This window comes from Bactrocera dorsalis, chromosome 2, assembly GCF_023373825.1.
Source record: "Bactrocera dorsalis isolate Fly_Bdor chromosome 2, ASM2337382v1, whole genome shotgun sequence".
Taxonomy (NCBI): domain Eukaryota; kingdom Metazoa; phylum Arthropoda; class Insecta; order Diptera; family Tephritidae; genus Bactrocera; species Bactrocera dorsalis.
This window is the reverse complement of record NC_064304.1, coordinates 53,883,213-53,903,844: the sequence shown is the minus strand read 5'-3', so window position 1 is coordinate 53,903,844 and position 20,632 is coordinate 53,883,213. Positions and strand designations below refer to the sequence as shown.

Sequence of the window (20,632 nt, the reverse complement as noted above, 5' to 3'; positions counted from 1 at the left end):
ATGAACCTGCAACTGCGCTGGTCTCGCAGTGGAGAGTCTCAACGGAGCCCTCCCTGTCAGACCATAGAATTGTAAAGTTTGTCCTGAGGACAGGGGTTAACCTATTCCCTCCTAGACGCAAGCCTCGAAGGACCAATTGGAGTGCCTTCAGGGAGAAGCTAGATGAGGGATTGAAGAGGGAGGGGCAGGCTGACAGTGGCGTCACGGGCCCGGGAATGGAGAGCAGATTGACCGCGCTTAACGGGTCCATCATTAACGCGTACAATGACAGCTGCCCCTTAGGAGTGCCCACAGACAGGCGCAATTGCTCCTGGTGGACAAGGAAACTCGCAGACCTAAGGAAGAAGGTAAGCAGCCTATTTGATAAGGCTAAACGTACAGGGGTCTGGGAAGAGTATAGGAGCAACCTGACACTGTATAATAAAGAGATCAGGTCTGCTAAACAGGCTAGCTTTAGGAGATTCTATGAATACGTCTCCTCCACACCAGAAACTGCTAGGCTGGACAAGGCTCTGGCTAAAGGGAAGACAGACACAGTGCTAGCCATCAAAAGGAATGGCGGGACATTCACGACCAGCGCGGAGGACAGAGCTACACAGCTCTTGCGTGCTCACTTCCCGGAGACTATTCCGGTTTACCGGTGTCTGCCCGTAACTGAACACAGGCCATCCCGCACTGATTGGGCTATCGCTAAACAATTGTTTACTGCGAACTGGATCAAGTAGGCAATGACCTCGTTCGAAAGGTTCAAGTCTCCGGGAGTGGACGACATCTTCCCAGCGCTTCTACAACAGGGTGAGCAGATCCTGATGCCACACCTGATAAGGCTGCTGAGGGAGAGCCTTGCCTTCGCCTACATCCCTGAATCATGGAGGACAGCTGAGGTAATCTTCATATCGAAAGTAGGAAGGAAGGACTACTCTTTGGCTAAATCTTTCAGGCCAATTAGCCTAACCTCCTTCCTACTGAAAACTATGGAGAAGATAATAGATCATCATTTAAGGTCGAAGGCGCTGAAGACTGCACCCCTGCATGCGGCTCAGCATGCATATAGAGCTGGCAGATCAACAAACACGGCTCTGTACCAGTTGACCTCCGAGATAAAGAGTTCACTGGAGGAAGTTATGCTATGCGCCTTTTTGGATATCGAGGGAGCTTTTGACAACACATCTCATAGAAGTGTAGCCATGGCACTGGAGGATAGGAATGTGGCAGCACCGGTGCGTAGATGGATAGAGGCGGTACTGCGCACCAGGGTTGCTGAGACCACAGCAGGGGGCACAAAGATTCGTCTCGGCACAACAAGAGGCTGTCCGCAGGGAGGTGTACTATCGCCCCTGCTATGGAGCCTTGTTGTGGACGACCTGTTAGCACTGCCAACCGTCAATGGTATCCGCTGCCAAGGATATGCGGACGATATTGTGATTATAGCGAAAGGCAAGTTCGAGGACACTTTCTGTGACCTAGTGCAACGAGGTCTAAACCTGGCAAAGGAGTGGTGCAGGGGAGTTGAACTGAGTATCAACCCCACGAAGGCTACCATCGTCCCGTTCACGAGGCGTAGGTCGCTACCCGGGCTTAGGAACCTCACACTTGGGGGTAGAGAGATCGAGATGACCAGCAAGGTAAAATACCTTGGTCTCACGCTGGATTCCACTTTGCGGTGGAAGCAGCATGCGAACCAAACCCTGGTCAAAGCGACAAAGGCACTAATAGTGTGCAATCGGCTGGCAGGAAAATCCTGGGATTGCAAGCCAAGAAATGTCAGGTAGTAGTACACCATGATTTTGCGACCGATAGTCACATATGGAGCGGTGTCCTGGGCCTCGGTTGCGGCACAGGCATCAGTGGTGATGAAACTATCGAAGCTTCAGCGGCTAGCATGTGTCTGCATGACGGGAGCTATGCGAACCTGCCCAATGGCGGCACTGGAGGTCCCGCTGGAACTCACACCGCTTTACATAGTGATCGGTCAAGTAGCCAAGCATTCACTCCTGCAAATAACGGCAGAGGTATGCGGCAAAGGGAAAACAATCTCGTCCCAGAGAATGGAGATGATAAGAGCCAACAATCCAATTGCCCTCCTCCCGAAGGACGGGATTACAAAAACAATAAATTTCATAAGGAAGTTCAAGGTTACCCTTGGCAGCAAAAGCGAGTGGAATGACTCCACTCTTGAGCTGGTGCTGAGGGATAGTACGCTGAAGTGGTACACTGACGGCTCGAAGACGTCAGAAGGTATTGGTGCAGGGATCGCAGGTCCACGCACAAGGCTACCCATACCGATGAGCAGATTCCCCAGTATCTTCCAGGCCGAAGTCTTGGCCATAAGTCGGTGTATAGAGATAAACCTCCATCGCAACTATCGAAATGAGCGAATAACCATACTCAGCGATAGCCAAGCGGCACTAAAAGCGATCTCCGCTTACGAGATCAAAGCGCTGCTAGTACAGGAGTGTAGAGAACGGCTAAGCAGCATAGCTGAATTGGACCAGGTACACCTAATTTGGGCACCCGCTCATAGAGGCATAGCCGGCAATTAACTGGCTGACAAGCTCGCCCGCTCCGCAGCCTCCACAAATATGGTAGGGCCCGAACCGTTCACTGGGGTGGGCCCCCACACTATAAAGGAGCTGCTCCGTAAGGAAGAAAGAGCGGCATGCCAAGTGGCTAATAGGGGGGTACAACCATAATAGGTTTAGATCGATAATCAACCTCCCAAGGATTAAACTCAGGCTCTTGGTCGCATTCTACACCGGCCACTGCAAGTTGAAAAGGCACCTATTCAACCTTGGAACCATATTTCCGGATAGGGATCACATCGACTCACTAGCTTCCAGCAAAATACTAGAATTTATCGATTTGCTGGGGCTTGGTGAGTCCCTGTGAGTTAGGAGAGGGCACAATAGACCCAAGGTCGCAGTGCATACCTCAATTAAATTCTATTCTCTATGCCCACTTTTATAGCGGGATTCTGTAACCAGTCTCTAGTCTCTATTTGAGACATTTTGAGGTAAAGTCTCAATTTTTGACTAGTTACTATTCACTCAACAGTCTCTAGCGTTAGTCTTAAAACATTGCCTCAAATTTGAGACCTGATAGTTAGCAGGTCACAAAACTAAAAAGAACTCTTGTTTGCCATTTTGAATATACTGAATAGAGATCATCATAGATATTAATCGATTGTCTTTTTTTATTTGACGTAAGCAGCTCAAACACGAAAAGGTTAAAAATAAATCAATTTTACATAAATTTCGTAAATATTATGAAACAAGGTGAACATATATTTATATTTTTATTGATAATTATGTTTTTTGACTACGTTATAGAAAATTTAATATTTGTTATCGACATATTTATTTTCATTCAAGTGTAAAAACATCTCTGAATGATGAAATGTAATAGATTTTGTGACTGTCACTTACAGAATAGCAAAATCGTCTCAAGTCTCAAAAATTGTCTTTAACTTACCGTGCGATTCTGTAACGTGAGACAGTCTCAAGTCTCTAAATTTGAGATTTTGAGTTAGAGACAATTTTTGAGACTTGAGATGATTTTGCTATTCTGTAAGTGACAGTCTCAAAATCTATTACATTTCATTATTCAGAGATGTTTTTACACTTGAATGAAAATAAATATGTCGATAACAAATATTAAATTTCATATAGCATAGTCAAAAAACATAATTATCAATAAAAATAAAAATATATGTTGACTTTGTTTCATAATATTTACGAAATTTATGTAAAATTGATTTATTTTTCATATTTTCGTGTTTGAGTTGCTTACAAAATATAAGGAAACGACAATCGATTAATATCTATGACGATCTCTATTCAGTATATTCAAAATGGCAGACAAGAGCTCTTTTTAGTTTTGTGACCTGCTAACTACCAGGTCTCAACATTTTGAGACTAACGCTAGAGACTGTTTAGTGAATAGTAACTAGTCTCAAATTGAGACTTTGTCTCAAAATGTCTCAAATAGAGACTAGAGACTGGTTACAGAATCCCGCTATTAAAATCTAAAATTTAGAGACTTGAGACTGTCTCACGCTACAGAATCGCACGGTTAGTCTCATAAAGTTAAAAGTTATTTTGGTATGCAATCCAACTACAAATTTTTTAAACTACTAAACAAATTTATGATTTTATGATTTTACGATGCTTTATGACACGTTGTGAGTACCCCAATTATTTTGTTACTGATTTTGTAAAATGTTATAAAATCGCAAATTTTGAGGCGCTCTCACAGAAGGCTGGGATTTAGAATAGCACCCCCGACTTCGTGGTTAAAATGGGCATAAACGGATAGAGTAGGTCCTCCAGAGCAAGTAAATATAAATATATAGTTACCGCTTATGGTTTTTGATATATTTGCCTTTAAAATTCAAAAATCTGACTATTTTAAATGCATATTTCTCCGATTTGTAATTAATTTTACACTTACATACTTATATTTGAAACTTTAATATCTACTTCACTAATTCGGTTCTACATATTCGTTGAAATCCATTTATTCGGACCCTAAGAAAATAGTTGCAAGCAAGCGAAAAATTAGTGTTAGCATATTTTGTAATCGAATAAAAATAAGTAAAAAAAAGAAGATTGAAATTCTACCAAAAATATACATACGTGAATGGAGAGATTTATTGCCGCCGTTCAAGATCGCTAATAAAAATATAACACAATGGAAATTAAAGAAAATGTATTATTTAAATGTATTTGATGAAACGTTATGTAATATGATGCAAAATGGGTTTGTAACAGGCTTATTTATTTTGTAAAGTATTGAAAGTTCAAAAGCCAAAGTAATGCACCATAAAATCATAAAAAAAATGTAAATAGTTTCGTTAAATTAAAATTCGAATATATAATAATTTTTAACGTGTAAATATTGAGAGTTGTAATTTAAATGCCTAAAATTATAATATTGACCGAGCGGTTACAATGAAAAATTAAATAAAAACGCTAATTTTGAGGCGCGTCAAGCTGTTAAAAATGCTGGCCATCCCTTTATCCCGGCTTGTTAGTCCGGAAAGAATGGAAAAAAGTGTTTTTTTTTTCAAATCTAAATAGCCCGTGTGGGCGAACAATAAAGTTGACTGGACAATAAAAGTTGAATGTCGGGAAGTTATATAATAGTATAGACAAATATTTTACGTGTTTTACGAAAATGACAAGTAATTTAAATGTTTCTGATTTTTATGAGCATGAGGATCGATCCTTGGAATATGTTTTGGAAAATATTCTTAGCGATCAAAGCAATGATGGCAGTGACAACGAGTTTCAGCATTTACAAATGGAATATAATTCCATTCTTCTGAATGGGTGTGGTTGCAATGTTTCTCAATTTGGTTGCGTTGAATGTCATGGCAGGAACTATAAATGGTTTGTAGAAACAGGGGAATTGGTTTTAGATACAGACAATAGTGTAGATCTTATTTACGAGTGTAGTCCGTCATGTAAATGTGAACCCTCGAAATGTACTAATCGACTTGTTCAGAAGGGGCCTAGGGCTAAACTGAAAGTACGACATTCAAATTTATTTAAATGCAAAGGATTATTTTCAAGTGATCATATACCTAAGGGAGGGTTTATTTGTGAATACGCAGGAGAAATAATTTCCCGTAAACAAGCCCATAATCGTTTAAAGAAGTATGAACAAAATCATGATAACTACATTTTGTTTATGACTGAAAGAATCAAAGAGGGGCATAATAAATCTTCCACTACAACAATTATTGACCCAACCAAAAAGGGAAATATTGGCCGATACTTAAATCATAGCTGTGATCCGAATTGTGAGATACGTTCAGTCCGGATTGATTGCCCCATTCCAAAAATTGGTAAATTTTATTAGAATTGTTAAGTATTTATGTACATATCTATTCACCAATGATGGCTTTTATTGTAATTAACAGCCATATTCGCAAAACGAGACATAAGCGCTGGAGAAGAGCTCTGTTTCCATTATAACGAGGGAAACGAAGTTGTGTTAGCAAGACAACGACGAATCTGCTTATGTGGTAGTGGTAATTGCACAGGATATATGCCCTATGCTTCAGATTCAGGATATTTATAGTATGTATACTTATGTTAAAAGCTGGATGTAGCAATATAGTAATATATTAAAAAATAAATATTTGCAAAAAAGTTACATTTTAGTTTGATTGTTGCTTTGTGGTTCTCTGATTTTTAACCGCAATTTTTTTAGTAATATGAAAATCCTTAAAGGAGTTCTGGGCTTTAGCAGACTTCTCGGTTTATGATCTGCCATTTTTTCGGTAATGCAAACTATAGTTTCCAGTTACACATAACACTGATTTGCGCACATGCCGCGAAGGAAAGACAGATCGACGATCAAAACCTAAGTAAACTCTCCTCAATCCACAAAAAAGGGGATTCACAAACTTGGTATTTCCGTAATGTTCTCCTCAGTAGTAGTAGTAGCTGTGGTAGCATATTGACTTTCTAAGCGCTTACCACCAACACCACCATTGACATTTAGGTTGCACTGACTTAAGTATGGTTTGGTTATGCATGTACATGAGAAACATACGATGGTTCCAATAATTTTGTTTAAGTATAGAAATATTCTTTTGTAGAACATTTGCTGGGAAATGTTTAGTATCGCGCCGGTTTAGTATCGTTTATGGAGAAAAACAGGGAGGGGCTACCCCCCCCCCCCTTACCCCACCGTATTGGAAAGAGGAGGGATCAAACTTTTTAATAAACCCCCCCTCGACCCCCTAGAGCCCCTAGGGACCTGTAGGGAGCCCTTTGAAAATGACCAAAAATCAGTGTTTTTGCTCATTTTTCCATACAAACTGAAAGCAATGCAACCCAGCCAACATTTTTGTATGGACAAGAAATCAAAATAAAGAAAACCAAAATGTTTCCGTGCAATGTATATACATATTTAATTGCATCTATTAATGATACAAAGGGATCCGGGGTGACCGAAGTACTTTCGTGTAGTACTCCTTTCTGCGTTGGCGGCCTTCGGCCGCGCTCTAAAAAAATAACCCTGGTCGGTCCAACACCGGGGTGTATCAATTTTTTTTCGCATAGAACTCCTTTTTGCGTGGGCGGCCTTCGGCCGCGCTTCAAAAAAAATAACCCTGGTCGGTCCAACACCGGGGTGTATCAATTTTTTTTCGCATAGAACTCCTTTTTGCGTGGGCGGCCTTCGGCCGCGCTTCAAAAAAAATAACCCTGGTCGGTCCAACACCGGGGTGTATCAATTTTTTTTCGCATAGAACTCCGTTTTGCGTGGGCGGCCTTCGGCCGCGCTTCAAAAAAAATAACCCTGGTCGGTCCAACACCGGGGTGTATCAATTTTTTTTCGCATAGAACTCCTTTTTGCGTGGGCGGCCTTCGGCCGCGCTTTAAAAAAATAACCCTGGCCGGTCCAACACCGGCTACGCCATCCACAGTATTTTAGCATTGAACACCTTTTCGCGTTCACTTCATACATTTATTGCTAACTGGGTTTAATTTATTCCCTTTTGTTCGTGCTTTCTCGGCAATTTGACAGTTCAAATTAGGCAGTCATTTTGGTTTTTCGCATTATTGAACTCAATGCAGAAAAAGGTGTATTTTATTTAAAGATTTACAAATAAATTAACAATCAAAACTAATAAAAAACATTACTAGTGGTTTTTATAATTCATAAATAATATAATTGCGTGAAAATGTATCCATAATTGGTTTGGTACAATGCACAACAGATGAAAATACACTAGCATATATTGAGAAATATGCAAAAAATAGCATTTTTTAAAGTGAATTTTTGAAAAAAATTGTGAACCGATTTTAATGAAATATGTTTTAAAATAAAGTTCGATAAATTAAGCATACATGCGTGTTTAAAATTTTCCATTTGGTTCTCTCGTTTAGGTACAGTGAGCCAAAATTAACCGGCGCGATACTAAACCCAACCCCATTTGCTTTCGCAAACATACAGACAAATGTGCAAACGACATAATATATGTATGTATTATTGTTTCGCATTTTGCTTCTACGCCGGTCAAATTTCTTTACAAAAATCGGCTGAAATGTGAGAAAATAAAAAATAGACAACTAGCGCAAATAATTTTTAAAAAATTTATTGACAGTTAAATATATGTAAATGAAAATACATGTAAATTTACTTAAATTTATTGAAATTTCGTTTCGCATTTTTCGGCACTTTCAAATTAATTAATATAAGTAAAATTCACGACTTAACCCGCACACGTCTTATTCGTGCAAAATTTTCAACTTTATGAAAATTGGCGCAATTATTGACACTTCAATTTTATGTAAAGTTTAAAACATGTTTACATATGAATATATTGTTACGATTTTACCCTTTGCTAGTTTTACTTTACTAGGTTCGTATATCTGGATTGACAAATAAAACCAACACTGTTTAATTTAATTCAACAACTCTTTATTTCACAACTCGTCTACACTATAGCAGTTTACTCTTAGCACTGATTGATTACGTTGGCGCTGCCACGGCTTATATAGCCACGCACTTCTCGCTGATGCCAACGTGTCCTTCTAGAATATTGCGTCTGGAAATTACCAGAACATAATGCTATACGGCGTCAAATGCAGACAAGCAGACAGCCGCGGCGCCAGACTCTGCAATTGTTCAAGCAGACGGCTGCGGCGCCAGATGTCTATTGTTTCGACAAGCAGACAGTGCGGCGCCAGATGTCTATTGTTTCGACAAGCAGACAGCCGCGGCGCCAGATGTCTATTGGCGCCAGATGTCTACAACAAGACAAATGCTATTCCATATACCTACAACTATTGTTCATAATAAGGGATGCATATAGCAATACAAATACAACTTAATACTACTTTTGTAACACTGCCCTCCACTAAAGCCTAATCGTCCCGATTAGGCACAAATCCTCTTGAACCAAATGGGGCGAGCCTCTCCAAATGTACTACTTTCATTTTACATCGTGCTTTTCCATTTCTTTGTATGCGGTATACCACGTCATTAAGTCGTTTTATCACCATATAGGGTCCTTCCCAGGCTGTCTGCAGTTTCCGGGGACAAGCCTTTCTTTCGAAGTGGATTGTACAACAGGACCAGATCACCTTCTTCAAAACCTTTTGAATTTGCCGCTTGATCGAACCGGTCCTTCATCTTATTGCTCATCAGATGCGTATGCTGTCTTACCATTAGATGCAATTCATTCATTTCTTCCTTTAAGGCAGAACAATAATCTCCATAATTTCTTACAGCTGTAGGATTCGTTCCAAACTTAAGATCAGCAGGGAGTCGCAGATTAGATCCGAAAATAATCTTTGCTGGCATGTAACCAGTTGTCTCGTGCTTCGCTGAACGATACGCCAGCAGGAACATCTGGATGCACTTGTCCCAATTCCGTTGATCTTTATCAACGATTTTCCGCAGATGTTCTTCGAGCGTTCGGTTGAATCTCTCCACCATTCCATCTGATTGTGGATGTAACGCTGTTGTCCGTGTCTTGTGGATGCCCAATAATGTGCAGACTTCTTGGAAAATAGAAGATTCGAAATTCCTGCCTTGATCTGAGTGTAATTCGACGGGCACTCCGAACCTTGTTATCCAATTTTCTACAAACGCTTCGGCTACTGTCTTCGCTTCTTGGTTTGGTAAGGCATATACTTCTGGCCATTTACTGAAATAGTCCATGACAACCAGTAGATATTTGTTTCCGGCCGTACTGGTTGGGAACGGACCTGCAACATCCATTGCGACTCGTTCAAATGGTGATCCTACGTTGTACTGTTGTAGCCTACCGCGACTTTTTAGCTGCCATGCACTCTACGCAATTACTTATCCATTCTGCTATGGAATCTCGACAACCGATCCAGTAGAACCGTTGTTTAATCTTCTCTATAGTTTTTGTAATCCCAAGGTGCCCTCCACTAGGTCCATTGTGATATTCTTTCAATACTTTCGGGATCATGGACTTCGGTACTATGATCAGCAGACGAGACTGTTTGCCATCTTCGCTTTCCCAGGTACGATGAAGGTATCCATTAACGAGGTTTATGCTGTTCCATTGGGCCCAATATGCTTTTGCAGTTGGACTCTCGCTACTTATTTGTTCCTTTGGTCGTCGTACCCCATTTTCTTTGGCTATTATCAGCTTTGCAAGATCAGGGTCCTCCAGCTGATTGATTCTGATGCGGTGAGGATTCCAATCATCTTCAGGATCTATATTCAGTAATCGCACGTCGATTATACCTTCTTTTCCTTCTGATTTGGAGCAATGTTTAAATTCCAGTGGACAAGGGCGACGTGATAATGCATCCGCATTTTTGTGGTGAATCCTCTTTCGGTGTTCTGTTGGTTGTTTCCATTCTGATGGGCTTACTTTTATCTTGCAATTTCGGGCAAAGTGACCCGCTTTTCTACAGTTGAAACATCTGTCTGTTGTATTTACTCGCCGTGCAGCAATTGTCTTCAGAGTCTTCAATATTTCTTCCATCAGCGCCGGTTGTTCCATCTCAACTCTTTGTACTTTGTGTGCTGGTTTACTTAGTAGCGAAGCTGTTTCCTGTGTGAGGGCGTGCGAAACCGTTTCAGCAAACGTTCTTTTTGGCAATGCATACGTGGCGCGTTTGGTGTCCACATCACGATTTCCATTTATGAAACATTGAATTTTTACCCTCTCAATGTAATCCACAGGTGCATCTGCATTTGCCAAATGAGCCAGTCGTTCTATATCAGTTGCGAACTCTTGCAATGACTCGTTCATTTTCTGACCCCTATTTTGCAGTTCGATCTGGTATATTTGTTTCCGGTGCTCACTACCATATCGTCTTTCTATCGCACTCATCAATGCCTCATAGTTGTCCCGTTCACAGTCTGGAATAGTCTGAAGGATTTCTGCCGCAGGTCCTTTCAATGATACAAACAAGGACGCCATTTTGTCCGCTGCATTCCAGTTATTGGCCATTGCTGTCTTTTCAAACTGAAGTTTGAAAATTTGAAATGGAATACTTCCATCGAATGTAGGTGCCTTCAATCTTTGATTATTTGTTGATGGTGCAGGGCCATGTAGTTGCAGTTCTCGCACACGATTACTTAATTGAAGAACTTCTGATTTTAAATTTTCTTCGTCATTTTTTAAAGTGCTTAATTCGTTTTCAAATTTTGAAAATTTCTCTTGCACTTGTGTATTATTTTCTGTAATCTGTTGCGCCAAACGCTTTTCTAACTGCGTATTATTTTCAGTCATTTGTTGTGTAAGGCAAGACTTTAACTGTGATGTATTTTCTGCTATTTGCTGTGCCAGACGATTTTCTGTTTGCACTGCCTTTTCTGCATTTTCAGCTATTTGCTGTGCCAGACGATTTCCTGTTTGCACTGCATTTTCTGTATTTTCAGCTATTTTCTGTATAGCCACTAACAGCATGTTCATGTCCACACTCGATGATGTTCGTTGTTCTTCTACTTTTTCTTCTACCTTTGTAGAAGTTTCTGGCCCATCAAATTCGAACTCGTCCACATTAATTCCATCCGCTTCCATTGCTTCACGTAATCGTGCCTGCAGATCCGCCTTTTGCCCGCTTATCGGCAATTTACGCTCCTCCAGTTCCTTTTTCAAATGCTGAATTCTCAATTCTCCGAATTTAACCATCTTGAATTTGGATTATTTGACAATCCCACTTCTGACTTCAATTGTTACGATTTTACTCTTTGCTAGTTTTACTTTACTAGGTTCGTATCTCTGGATTGACAAATAAAACCAACACTGTTTAATTTAATTCAACAACTCTTCATTTCACAACTCGTCTACACTATAGCAGTTTACTCTTAGCATTGATTGATTACGTTGGCGCTGCCACGGCTTATATAGCCACGCACTTCTCGCCGATGCCGACGTGTCCTTCTAGAATATTGCGTCTGGAAATTACCAGAACATAATGCTATACGGCGCCAAATGCAGACAAGCAGACAGCCGCGGCGCCAGACTCTGCAATTGTTCAAGCAGACGGCTGCGGCGCCAGATGTCTATTGTTTCGACAAGCAGACAGCCACGGCGCCAGGTGTCTATTGGCTCCAGATGTCTACAACAAGACAAATGCTATTCCATATACCTACAACTATTGTTCATAATAAGGGATGCATATAGCAATACAAATACAACTTAATACTACTTTTGTAACAATATAATATATTGTTACAAAAGTAGTATTAAGTTGTGTTACAAAAGTAGTATTAAGTTGTATTTGTATTACTATATGCATCCCTGATTATGAACAATAGCTGTAGGTATATGGAATAGCATTTGTCTTGTTGTAGACATCTGGCGCCACGGCTGTCTGCTTGAGAAACAATAGACATCTGGCGCCGCACTGTCCGCTTGTCGACCAATAGACATCTGGCGCCACAGCCGTCTGCTTGAACAATTGCAGAGTCTGGCGCCGCGACTGTCTGCTTGCGTCTGGCGCCGTATAGCCGTATGTTCTGGTAATTTCCAGACGCGATATTCTAGAAGGACACGTCGGCATCAGCGAGAAGTGCGTGGCTATATAAGCCGTGGCAGCGCCAACGTAATCAATCAGTGCTAAGAGTAAACTGCTATAGTGTAGACGAGTTGTGAAATAAAGAGTTGTTGAATTAAATTAAACAGTGTTGATTTTATTTGTCAATCCAGAGATACGAACCTAACAAAGTAAGCTAGCAAGAGTAAATTCGTAACAATTGGTGTCAGAAGTGGGATTGTCAAATAATCCAAATTCAAGATGGTTAAATTCGGAGAATTGAGAATTCAGCAATTAAAAAAGGAACTGGAGGAGCGTAATTTGCCGATAAGCGGGCAAAAGGCGGATCTGCAGGCACGATTACGTGAAGCAATGGAAGCGGATGGAATTAATGTCGACGAATTCGAATTTGATGGCCCAGAAACTTCTACAAAGGTAGAAGAAAAAGTAGAAGAACAACGAACATCATCAAGCGTAGACACGAACATGCTGTTAGTGGCTATTAAGCAAATAGCAGAAAATGCAGTGCAAACAGAAAATCGTCTGGCACAGCAAATAGCAGAAAATGTAGTGCAAACAGAAAATCGTCTGGCACAGCAAATAACGCAAATAGCTGAAAATACATCACAGTTAGAGTCTCGCCTTACACAACAGATTACGGAAAATACTACACAACTACAAAAACAAGTGCAAGAGAAATTTTCAAAATTTGAAGACGAATTAAGCACTTTAAAAAATGGCGAAGAAAATTTAAAATCAGAAGTTCTGCAATTAAGTAATCGTGTGCGAGAACTGCAACTACATGGCCCTGCACCATCAACAAATAATCAAAGATTGAAGGCACCCACATTCGATGGAAGTATTCCATTTCAAATTTTCAAACTTCAGTTTGAAAAGACAGCAACGGCCAATAATTGGAATGCAGCGGAAAAAGTGGCGTCCTTGTTTGTATCATTGAAAGGACCGGCAGCAGAAATCCTTCAGACTATTCCAGACTGTGAACGGGACAACTATGAGGCATTGATGAGTGCGATAGAAAGACGTTATGGTAGTGAGCACCGGAAACAAATATACCAGATCGAACTGCAAAATAGGGGTCAGAAGATGAACGAGTCATTGCAAGAGTTCGCAACTGAAATAGAACGACTGGCTCATTTGGCAAATGCAGATGCACCTGTGGATTACATTGAGAGGGTAAAAATTCAATGTTTCATAAATGGAATTCGTGATGTGGACACCAAACGCGCCACATATGCAATGCCAAAAAGAACGTTTGCTGAAACGGTTTCGCACGCCCTCACACAGGAAACAGCTTCCCTACTAAGTAAACCAGCACCCAAAGTACAAAGGGTTGAAATGGAACAACCGGCTCTGATGGAGGAAATATTGAAGACTCTGAAGACAATTGCTGCACCGCGAGTAAATACAACAGGCAGATGTTTCAACTGTGGAAAAGCGGGTCACTTTGCCCGAAATTGCAATATAAAAGTAAACCCATCAAAACGGAAACAACCAACAGATAACGAGGACGGAGCATCCACATCTCACAAGTCGTTAAACTAAAACGGAACAGTTCAAAGGGGCGTGAGCTGGTTCCCACAACTATTTGCCCCACCATCTCGATATCACAAATAGGTCGCCATGACAACAATCTTACTATCAACGGTATCGTAAATGGACGACTGTCAACGCTTACTTTGGATACTGGTGCCACACATTCAATTATCCGACCGGATGTGGTAAGAGGAACGGTTGAACCATTAGTCGGTTGCAAGCTTCGAACGGCCACCGGAGAGGAAGCAGCTGTCGCGGGAAAAGTGTTTTGCGAAGTGATGATTGGTACCCTGGAAGTTAATCACACCTTCATCGTAGCAGAAATCACGGATGAAATTATAATGGGAGTAGATTTCATGATTGATCACGGGGTTACTTTGGATTTAAACAAGCAAATGCTGTTTTGCCAGAACATGGAGATGCCTATAAACACCGGATATGTGACCAACGTTGAAAGTAAGAGGGTGATTGTTGATGATAATCAGAGTATTCCACCAAAATCTGAGGCGATTGTATGGGCTAAAGTGAATGGAGGAGGTGGGACTGAAGAGTTGTGGATTGTGGAACCAACAAAAATAGATACACCCATATTGGTAGGAAGAACGCTTGTGAAAACTAGAGAAGACGCCACCATTCCGGTCAGAGTAGTGAATGAATTCAACACGCCTATAAGGCTGAAGAAAGGAGCAGTAATTGGACAGTGCCAGAATATAAGTGCAATAGCACGATGCGAACGGTCAGAACAAAAGCCTACTATTGAGCCACAGCAGATAAGTCCTACATTCCTAAATAATTTACTGAACGAACTGCATGGAAATGAAAAATTAAAAGCAGAAAAACTATTAGAAAAATACGCATCCATATTTACAAACGAAGGAAACACAGGAAGAACCGGCATTGTCAAACATCGCATAAATACTGGAGACGCTAAACCAATCCGACAAGCTCCGCGTAGGGTTCCACTAGCAAAACGTGAGGATGCTAACAAAATTATTGAAGACATGCACAAAAACGGTGTAATCGAACCTTCAATAAGTCCATGGAGCTCACCTATCGTCTTAGTTAAAAAGAAAGATGGTAGCACCCGTTTCTGCGTAGATTATAGGAAGTTGAATGATGTCACAAAGAAAGACAGTTATCCTCTACCGAGAATCGACGATACCTTAGACACCTTGTCTGGAGCGAAATGGTTTTCTACATTAGATCTACAAAGTGGATATTGGCAAGTCGAGATTGATGAACGTGACCGTGAAAAGACCGCTTTCAGTATGGGCGACGGGTTATGGGAATTCTCTGTGATGCCATTTGGGTTATGTAATGCGCCTGCAACGTTCGAGCGATTGATGGAACATGTGTTAAAAGGACTCAACTGGAAGACATGTTTGGTGTATCTTGATGACATTATTATCATGGGAAAAAGTTTTGATGATCATCTGAAAAATCTAGAGGAAGTCTTTCAGCGAATAGCATCAGCCGGATTACGCTTGAATCCCAAAAAGTGTTCATTATGGAAGAAGCAGGTCACATATCTCGGACATAAAGTGTCAACTGAGGGGATTCACACCGAGGAGGGAAAAATAAAAGCAGTTAAAGATTGGCCTCAACCCACCAACATACATGAACTCCGCAGCTTCCTCGGCTTATGCACGTATTACCGCCGTTTTGTACCTGGATTTGCGAACGTGGCTAGAAGTTTACATGATTTAACAAAGAAGAATCGCCCGTTTGTATGGCAGTTGGAACAAGAAAAAGCGTTTGAGCAGCTTAAAGAACTACTTTGTACGGCGCCGATGTTGGCTTATCCAATACCTGGAAAGAAATTCATCCTGGATACAGATGCGAGCGCTTATGGAATTGGAGGTGTCCTGTCTCAGCTCATCGACGGACAAGAAAGAGTAATTGGGTATTACAGCAGAGTGCTCGGGAAACCAGAGGAAAACTACTGTGTGACGCGAAAAGAACTACTAGCTGTGGTGAAATGTGTAAAACATTTCCACAAGTATTTGTATGGACAACGATTCTTGCTGAGGACTGATCATGCAGCATTAAAATGGTTATTACAGTTTAGAAATCCGGAAGGCCAAATTGCACGATGGATCGAAAGATTACAGAATTACGACTTCGAAACGGAACATCGAAAGGGGATTCACCACAAAAATGCGGATGCATTATCACGTCGCCCTTGCCCACTGGAATGTAAACATTGCTCCAAATCAGAAGGAAAAGAAGGTATAATCGACGTGCGATTACTGAATATAGAACCTGAAGATGATTGGACTCCTCACCGCATCAGAATCAATCAGCTGGAGGACCCTGATCTTGCAAAGCTGATAATAGCCAAAGAAAATGGGGTACGACCACCAAAGGAACAAATAAGTAGCGAGAGTCCAACGGCAAAAGCATATTGGGCCCAATGGAACAGCATAAACCTCGTTAATGGATACCTTCATCGTACCTGGGAAAGCGAAGATGGCAAACAGTCTCGTCTGCTGATCATAGTACCAAAGTCCATGATCCCGAAAGTATTGAAAGAATATCACAATGGACCTAGTGGAGGGCACCTTGGGATTACAAAAACTATAGAGAAGATTAAACAACGGTTCTACTGGATCGGTTGTCGAGATTCCATAGCAGAATGGATAAGTAATTGCGTAGAGTGCATGGCAGCTAAAGGTCCTAAAGCCAAAAGTCGCGGTAGGCTACAACAGTACAACGTGGGATCACCATTTGAACGAGTCGCAATGGATGTTGCAGGTCCGTTTCCAACCAGTACGGCCGGAAACAAATATCTACTGGTTGTCATGGACTATTTCAGTAAATGGCCAGAAGTATATGCCTTACCAAACCAAGAAGCGAAGACAGTAGCCGAAGCGTTTGTAGAAAATTGGATAACAAGGTTCGGAGTGCCCGTCGAATTACACTCAGATCAAGGCAGGAATTTCGAATCTTCCATTTTCCAAGAAGTCTGTACATTATTGGGCATCCACAAGACACGGACAACAGCGTTACATCCACAATCAGATGGAATGGTGGAGAGATTCAACCGAACGCTCGAAGAACATCTGCGGAAAATCGTTGATAAAGATCAACGGAATTGGGACAAGTGCATCCAGATGTTCCTGCTGGCGTATCGTTCAGCGAAGCACGAGACAACTGGTTACACGCCAGCAAAGATTATTTTCGGATCTGATCTGCGACTCCCTGCTGATCTTAAGTTTGGAACGAATCCTACAGCTGTAAGAAATGATGGAGATTATTGTTCTGCCTTAAAGGAAGAAATGAATGAATTGCATCTAATGGTAAGACAGCATACGCATCTGATGAGCAATAAGATGAAGGACCGGTTCGATCAAGCGGCAAATTCAAAAGGTTTCGAAGAAGGTGATCTGGTCCTGTTGTACAATCCACTTCGAAAGAAAGGCTTGTCCCCGAAACTACAGACAGCCTGGGAAGGACCCTATATGGTGATGAAACGACTTAATGACGTGGTATACCGCATACAAAGAAATGGAAAAGCACGATGTAAAATGAAAGTAGTACATTTGGAGAGGCTCGCCCCATTTGGTTCAAGAGGATGTGTGCCTAATCGGGACGATTAGGCTTTAGTGGAGGGCAGTGTTACAAAAGTAGTATTAAGTTGTGTTACAAAAGTAGTATTAAGTTGTATTTGTATTACTATATGCATCCCTGATTATGAACAATAGCTGTAGGTATATGGAATAGCATTTGTCTTGTTGTAGACATCTGGCGCCACGGCTGTCTGCTTGAGAAACAATAGACATCTGGCGCCGCACTGTCCGCTTGTCGAAACAATAGACATCTGGCGCCACAGCCGTCTGCTTGAACAATTGCAGAGTCTGGCGCCGCGACTGTCTGCTTGCGTCTGGCGCCGTATAGCCGTATGTTCTGGTAATTTCCAGACGCGATATTCTAGAAGGACACGTCGGCATCAGCGAGAAGTGCGTGGCTATATAAGCCGTGGCAGCGCCAACGTAATCAATCAGTGCTAAGAGTAAACTGCTATAGTGTAGACGAGTTGTGAAATAAAGAGTTGTTGAATTAAATTAAACAGTGTTGATTTTATTTGTCAATCCAGAGATACGAACCTAACAAAGTAAGCTAGCAAGAGTAAATTCGTAACAATATTGATTTTGGCGCAATTATCGACACTTGTCACTTATTTACATATGATATATACAAAGAACATATAAGAAGAAGATTTTTACTTAATATGTAAATATTTATTTGATTTTGGCGCAATTATTGACACTTGTCTTAATATACAAAATTGGGCCAAAACGAAACAATGAAATACATAATTACTTTTGCATGTCAATATGGAAATGCCGACGGAAAACGCAAAGGTATATAATGCATATACATACAAGCGATTTCTTGGTTGAAAGCAAAAATTGAAGCATGAGAAATTGAAATGCCGACAGCAAAATTGCTTACATTCGTACATTGCTTATGAATCATGAAAATATCATCATAATGTTTAGGTAAATCTTTTATGTATTTAAAATGAGTTATTATAAAATAAGATCAAATTAGCATTAAATAATTTGAAAAATAATAAATCAAAAATAAAAGAGTTCTACATACATACATATTTCCATCCTATGGAATATCAAAGAAATCATTTTATAAATACATATATGTCTGTCTCTTCATATTCTCGGTTAGAATATGTGAGAGAATTGTAAAAAATGTTAAAATTGCGAATTTTGATTCCCTAATTTGAATCTATCAAATGTTCGCAGTCGAACCTGCACCTTCTCTATACTTTTAAGTTCTCTGGTCAGTCTTCATTTACTTTCTTTGCAAATCGACCCGCGATGACGAGGTGACTATTCACATGTGTGCGCATATGTATGTCTGTATGCTTGTGCATTATTGAAGTTATACTCCTTTTTCTTTCGTTTGTCTTTCAATTCTCTGAATTCTCAACTATTTTGCGTATCTTTTGGTTGAAATACTCTGCGTTGGCCTTTGAAAAATTAACACTATACCTCAATATATACAGTAGACAACCTTTGCTTCGTTTACATACATATACTCTTCTTCTTCTTCTTTACTGGCGTAGACACCGCTTACGCGATTATAGCCGAGTCAACAACAGCGCGCCAATCGTTTCTTCTCTTCGCTACGTGGCGCCAATTGGATATTCCAAGCGAGGCCAGGTCCTTCTCCACTTGGTCCTTCCACCGGAGTGGAGGTCTTCCTCTTCCTCTGCTTCCCGCGGCGGGTACTGCGTCGAATACTTTCAGAGCTGGAGTGTTTTCATCCATCCGGACAACATGACCTAGCCAGCGTAGCCGCTGTCTTTTAATTCGCTGAACTATGTCGATGTCGTCGTATATCTCGTACAGCTCATCGTTCCATCGGATGCGGTATTCGCCGTGGCCAACGCGCAAAGGACCATAAATCTTCCGCAGAACTTTTCTCTCGAAAACTCGCAACGTCGACTCATCGGTTGTTGTCATCGTCCAAGCCTCTGCACCATATAGCAGGACGGGAATTATGAGCGACTTATAGAGTTTGGTTTTTGTTCGTCGAGAGAGGACTTTACTTTTCAATTGCCTACTCAGTCCGAAGTAGCACCTGTTGGCAAGAGTAATCCTGCGTTGGATTTCTAGGCTGACATTGTTGGTGGTGTTAATGCTGGTTCCTAAATAGACGAAATTATCTACAACTTCAAAGTTATGACTGTCAACAGTGACGTGAGTGCCAAGTCGCGAGTGCGACGACTGTTTGTTTGATGACAGGAGATATTTCGTCTTGCCCTCTTTCACTGCCAGACCCATTTGCGTTGCTTCCTTGTTCCGTCTGGAGAAAGCAGAACTAACGGCGCGGGTGTTGAGACCGATGATATCAATATCATCGGCATACGCCAGCAGCTGTACACTCTTATAAAAGATTGTACCTGCTCGGTTCAGTTCTGCAGCTCTAATAATTTTCTCCAGCAGCAGATTGAAAAAGTCGCACGATAGGGAGTCGCCTTGTCTGAAACCTCGTTTGGTATCGAACGGCTCGGAGAGGTCCTTCCCGATCCTGACGGAGCTTTTGGTCCCGCTCAACGTCAGTTTACACAGCCGTATTAGTTTTGCGGGGATACCAAATTCAGACATTGCGGCATAAAGGCAGCTCCTTTTCGTGCTATCGAAAGCAGCTTTGAAATCGACGAATAGGTGGTGAGTGTCGATTCTCCTTTCACGGGTCTTTTCCAAGATTTGGCGCATGGTGAATATCTGGTCGGTTGTTGATTTTCCAGGTCTGAAGCCACACTGATAAGGTCCAATCAGTTTGTTGACGGTGGGCTTTAATCTTTCACACAATACGCTCGATAGAACCTTGTACGCGATGTTGAGGAGGCTAATCCCACGGTAGTTGGCGCAGATTGTGGGGTCTCCTTTTTTATGGATTGGGCATAGCACACTTAAATTCCAATCGTTGGGCATGCTCTCATCCGACCATATTTTGCAAAGAAGCTGATGCATGCTCCTTATCAGTTCTTCGCCGCCGTGTTTGAATAGCTCGGCCGGCAATCCGTCTGCCCCTGCCGCTTTGTTGTTCTTCAGGCGGGCAACTGC

The 20,632-nt window shown here is 41.3% G+C and overlaps 1 protein-coding gene across 1 annotated transcript; it reads left to right on the top strand.

The window, feature by feature from the left end:
• Positions 1–4,520: 4,520 nt before the first annotated feature.
• Positions 4,521–6,159, top strand: LOC105226258 (probable histone-lysine N-methyltransferase set-23). The gene is made up of 2 exons (XM_011205088.4): positions 4,521–5,848; positions 5,924–6,159. Exons 1-2 carry the CDS (start codon positions 5,176–5,178, stop codon positions 6,082–6,084), a joined length of 834 nt encoding a protein of 277 aa, XP_011203390.1. The 5' UTR covers positions 4,521–5,175; the 3' UTR covers positions 6,085–6,159.
• Positions 6,160–20,632: the final 14,473 nt, after the last annotated feature.

Bases quoted from the DNA above. Each gene is read 5' to 3' on its own strand.
- LOC105226258 (XM_011205088.4), top strand. From the start codon at position 5,176: ATGACAAGTAATTTAAATGTTTCTGATTTTTATGAGCATGAGGATCGA. The intron at 5,849-5,923 runs GTAAATTTTATT...TGTAATTAACAG, and splicing joins TTGCCCCATTCCAAAAATTG to CCATATTCGCAAAACGAGAC.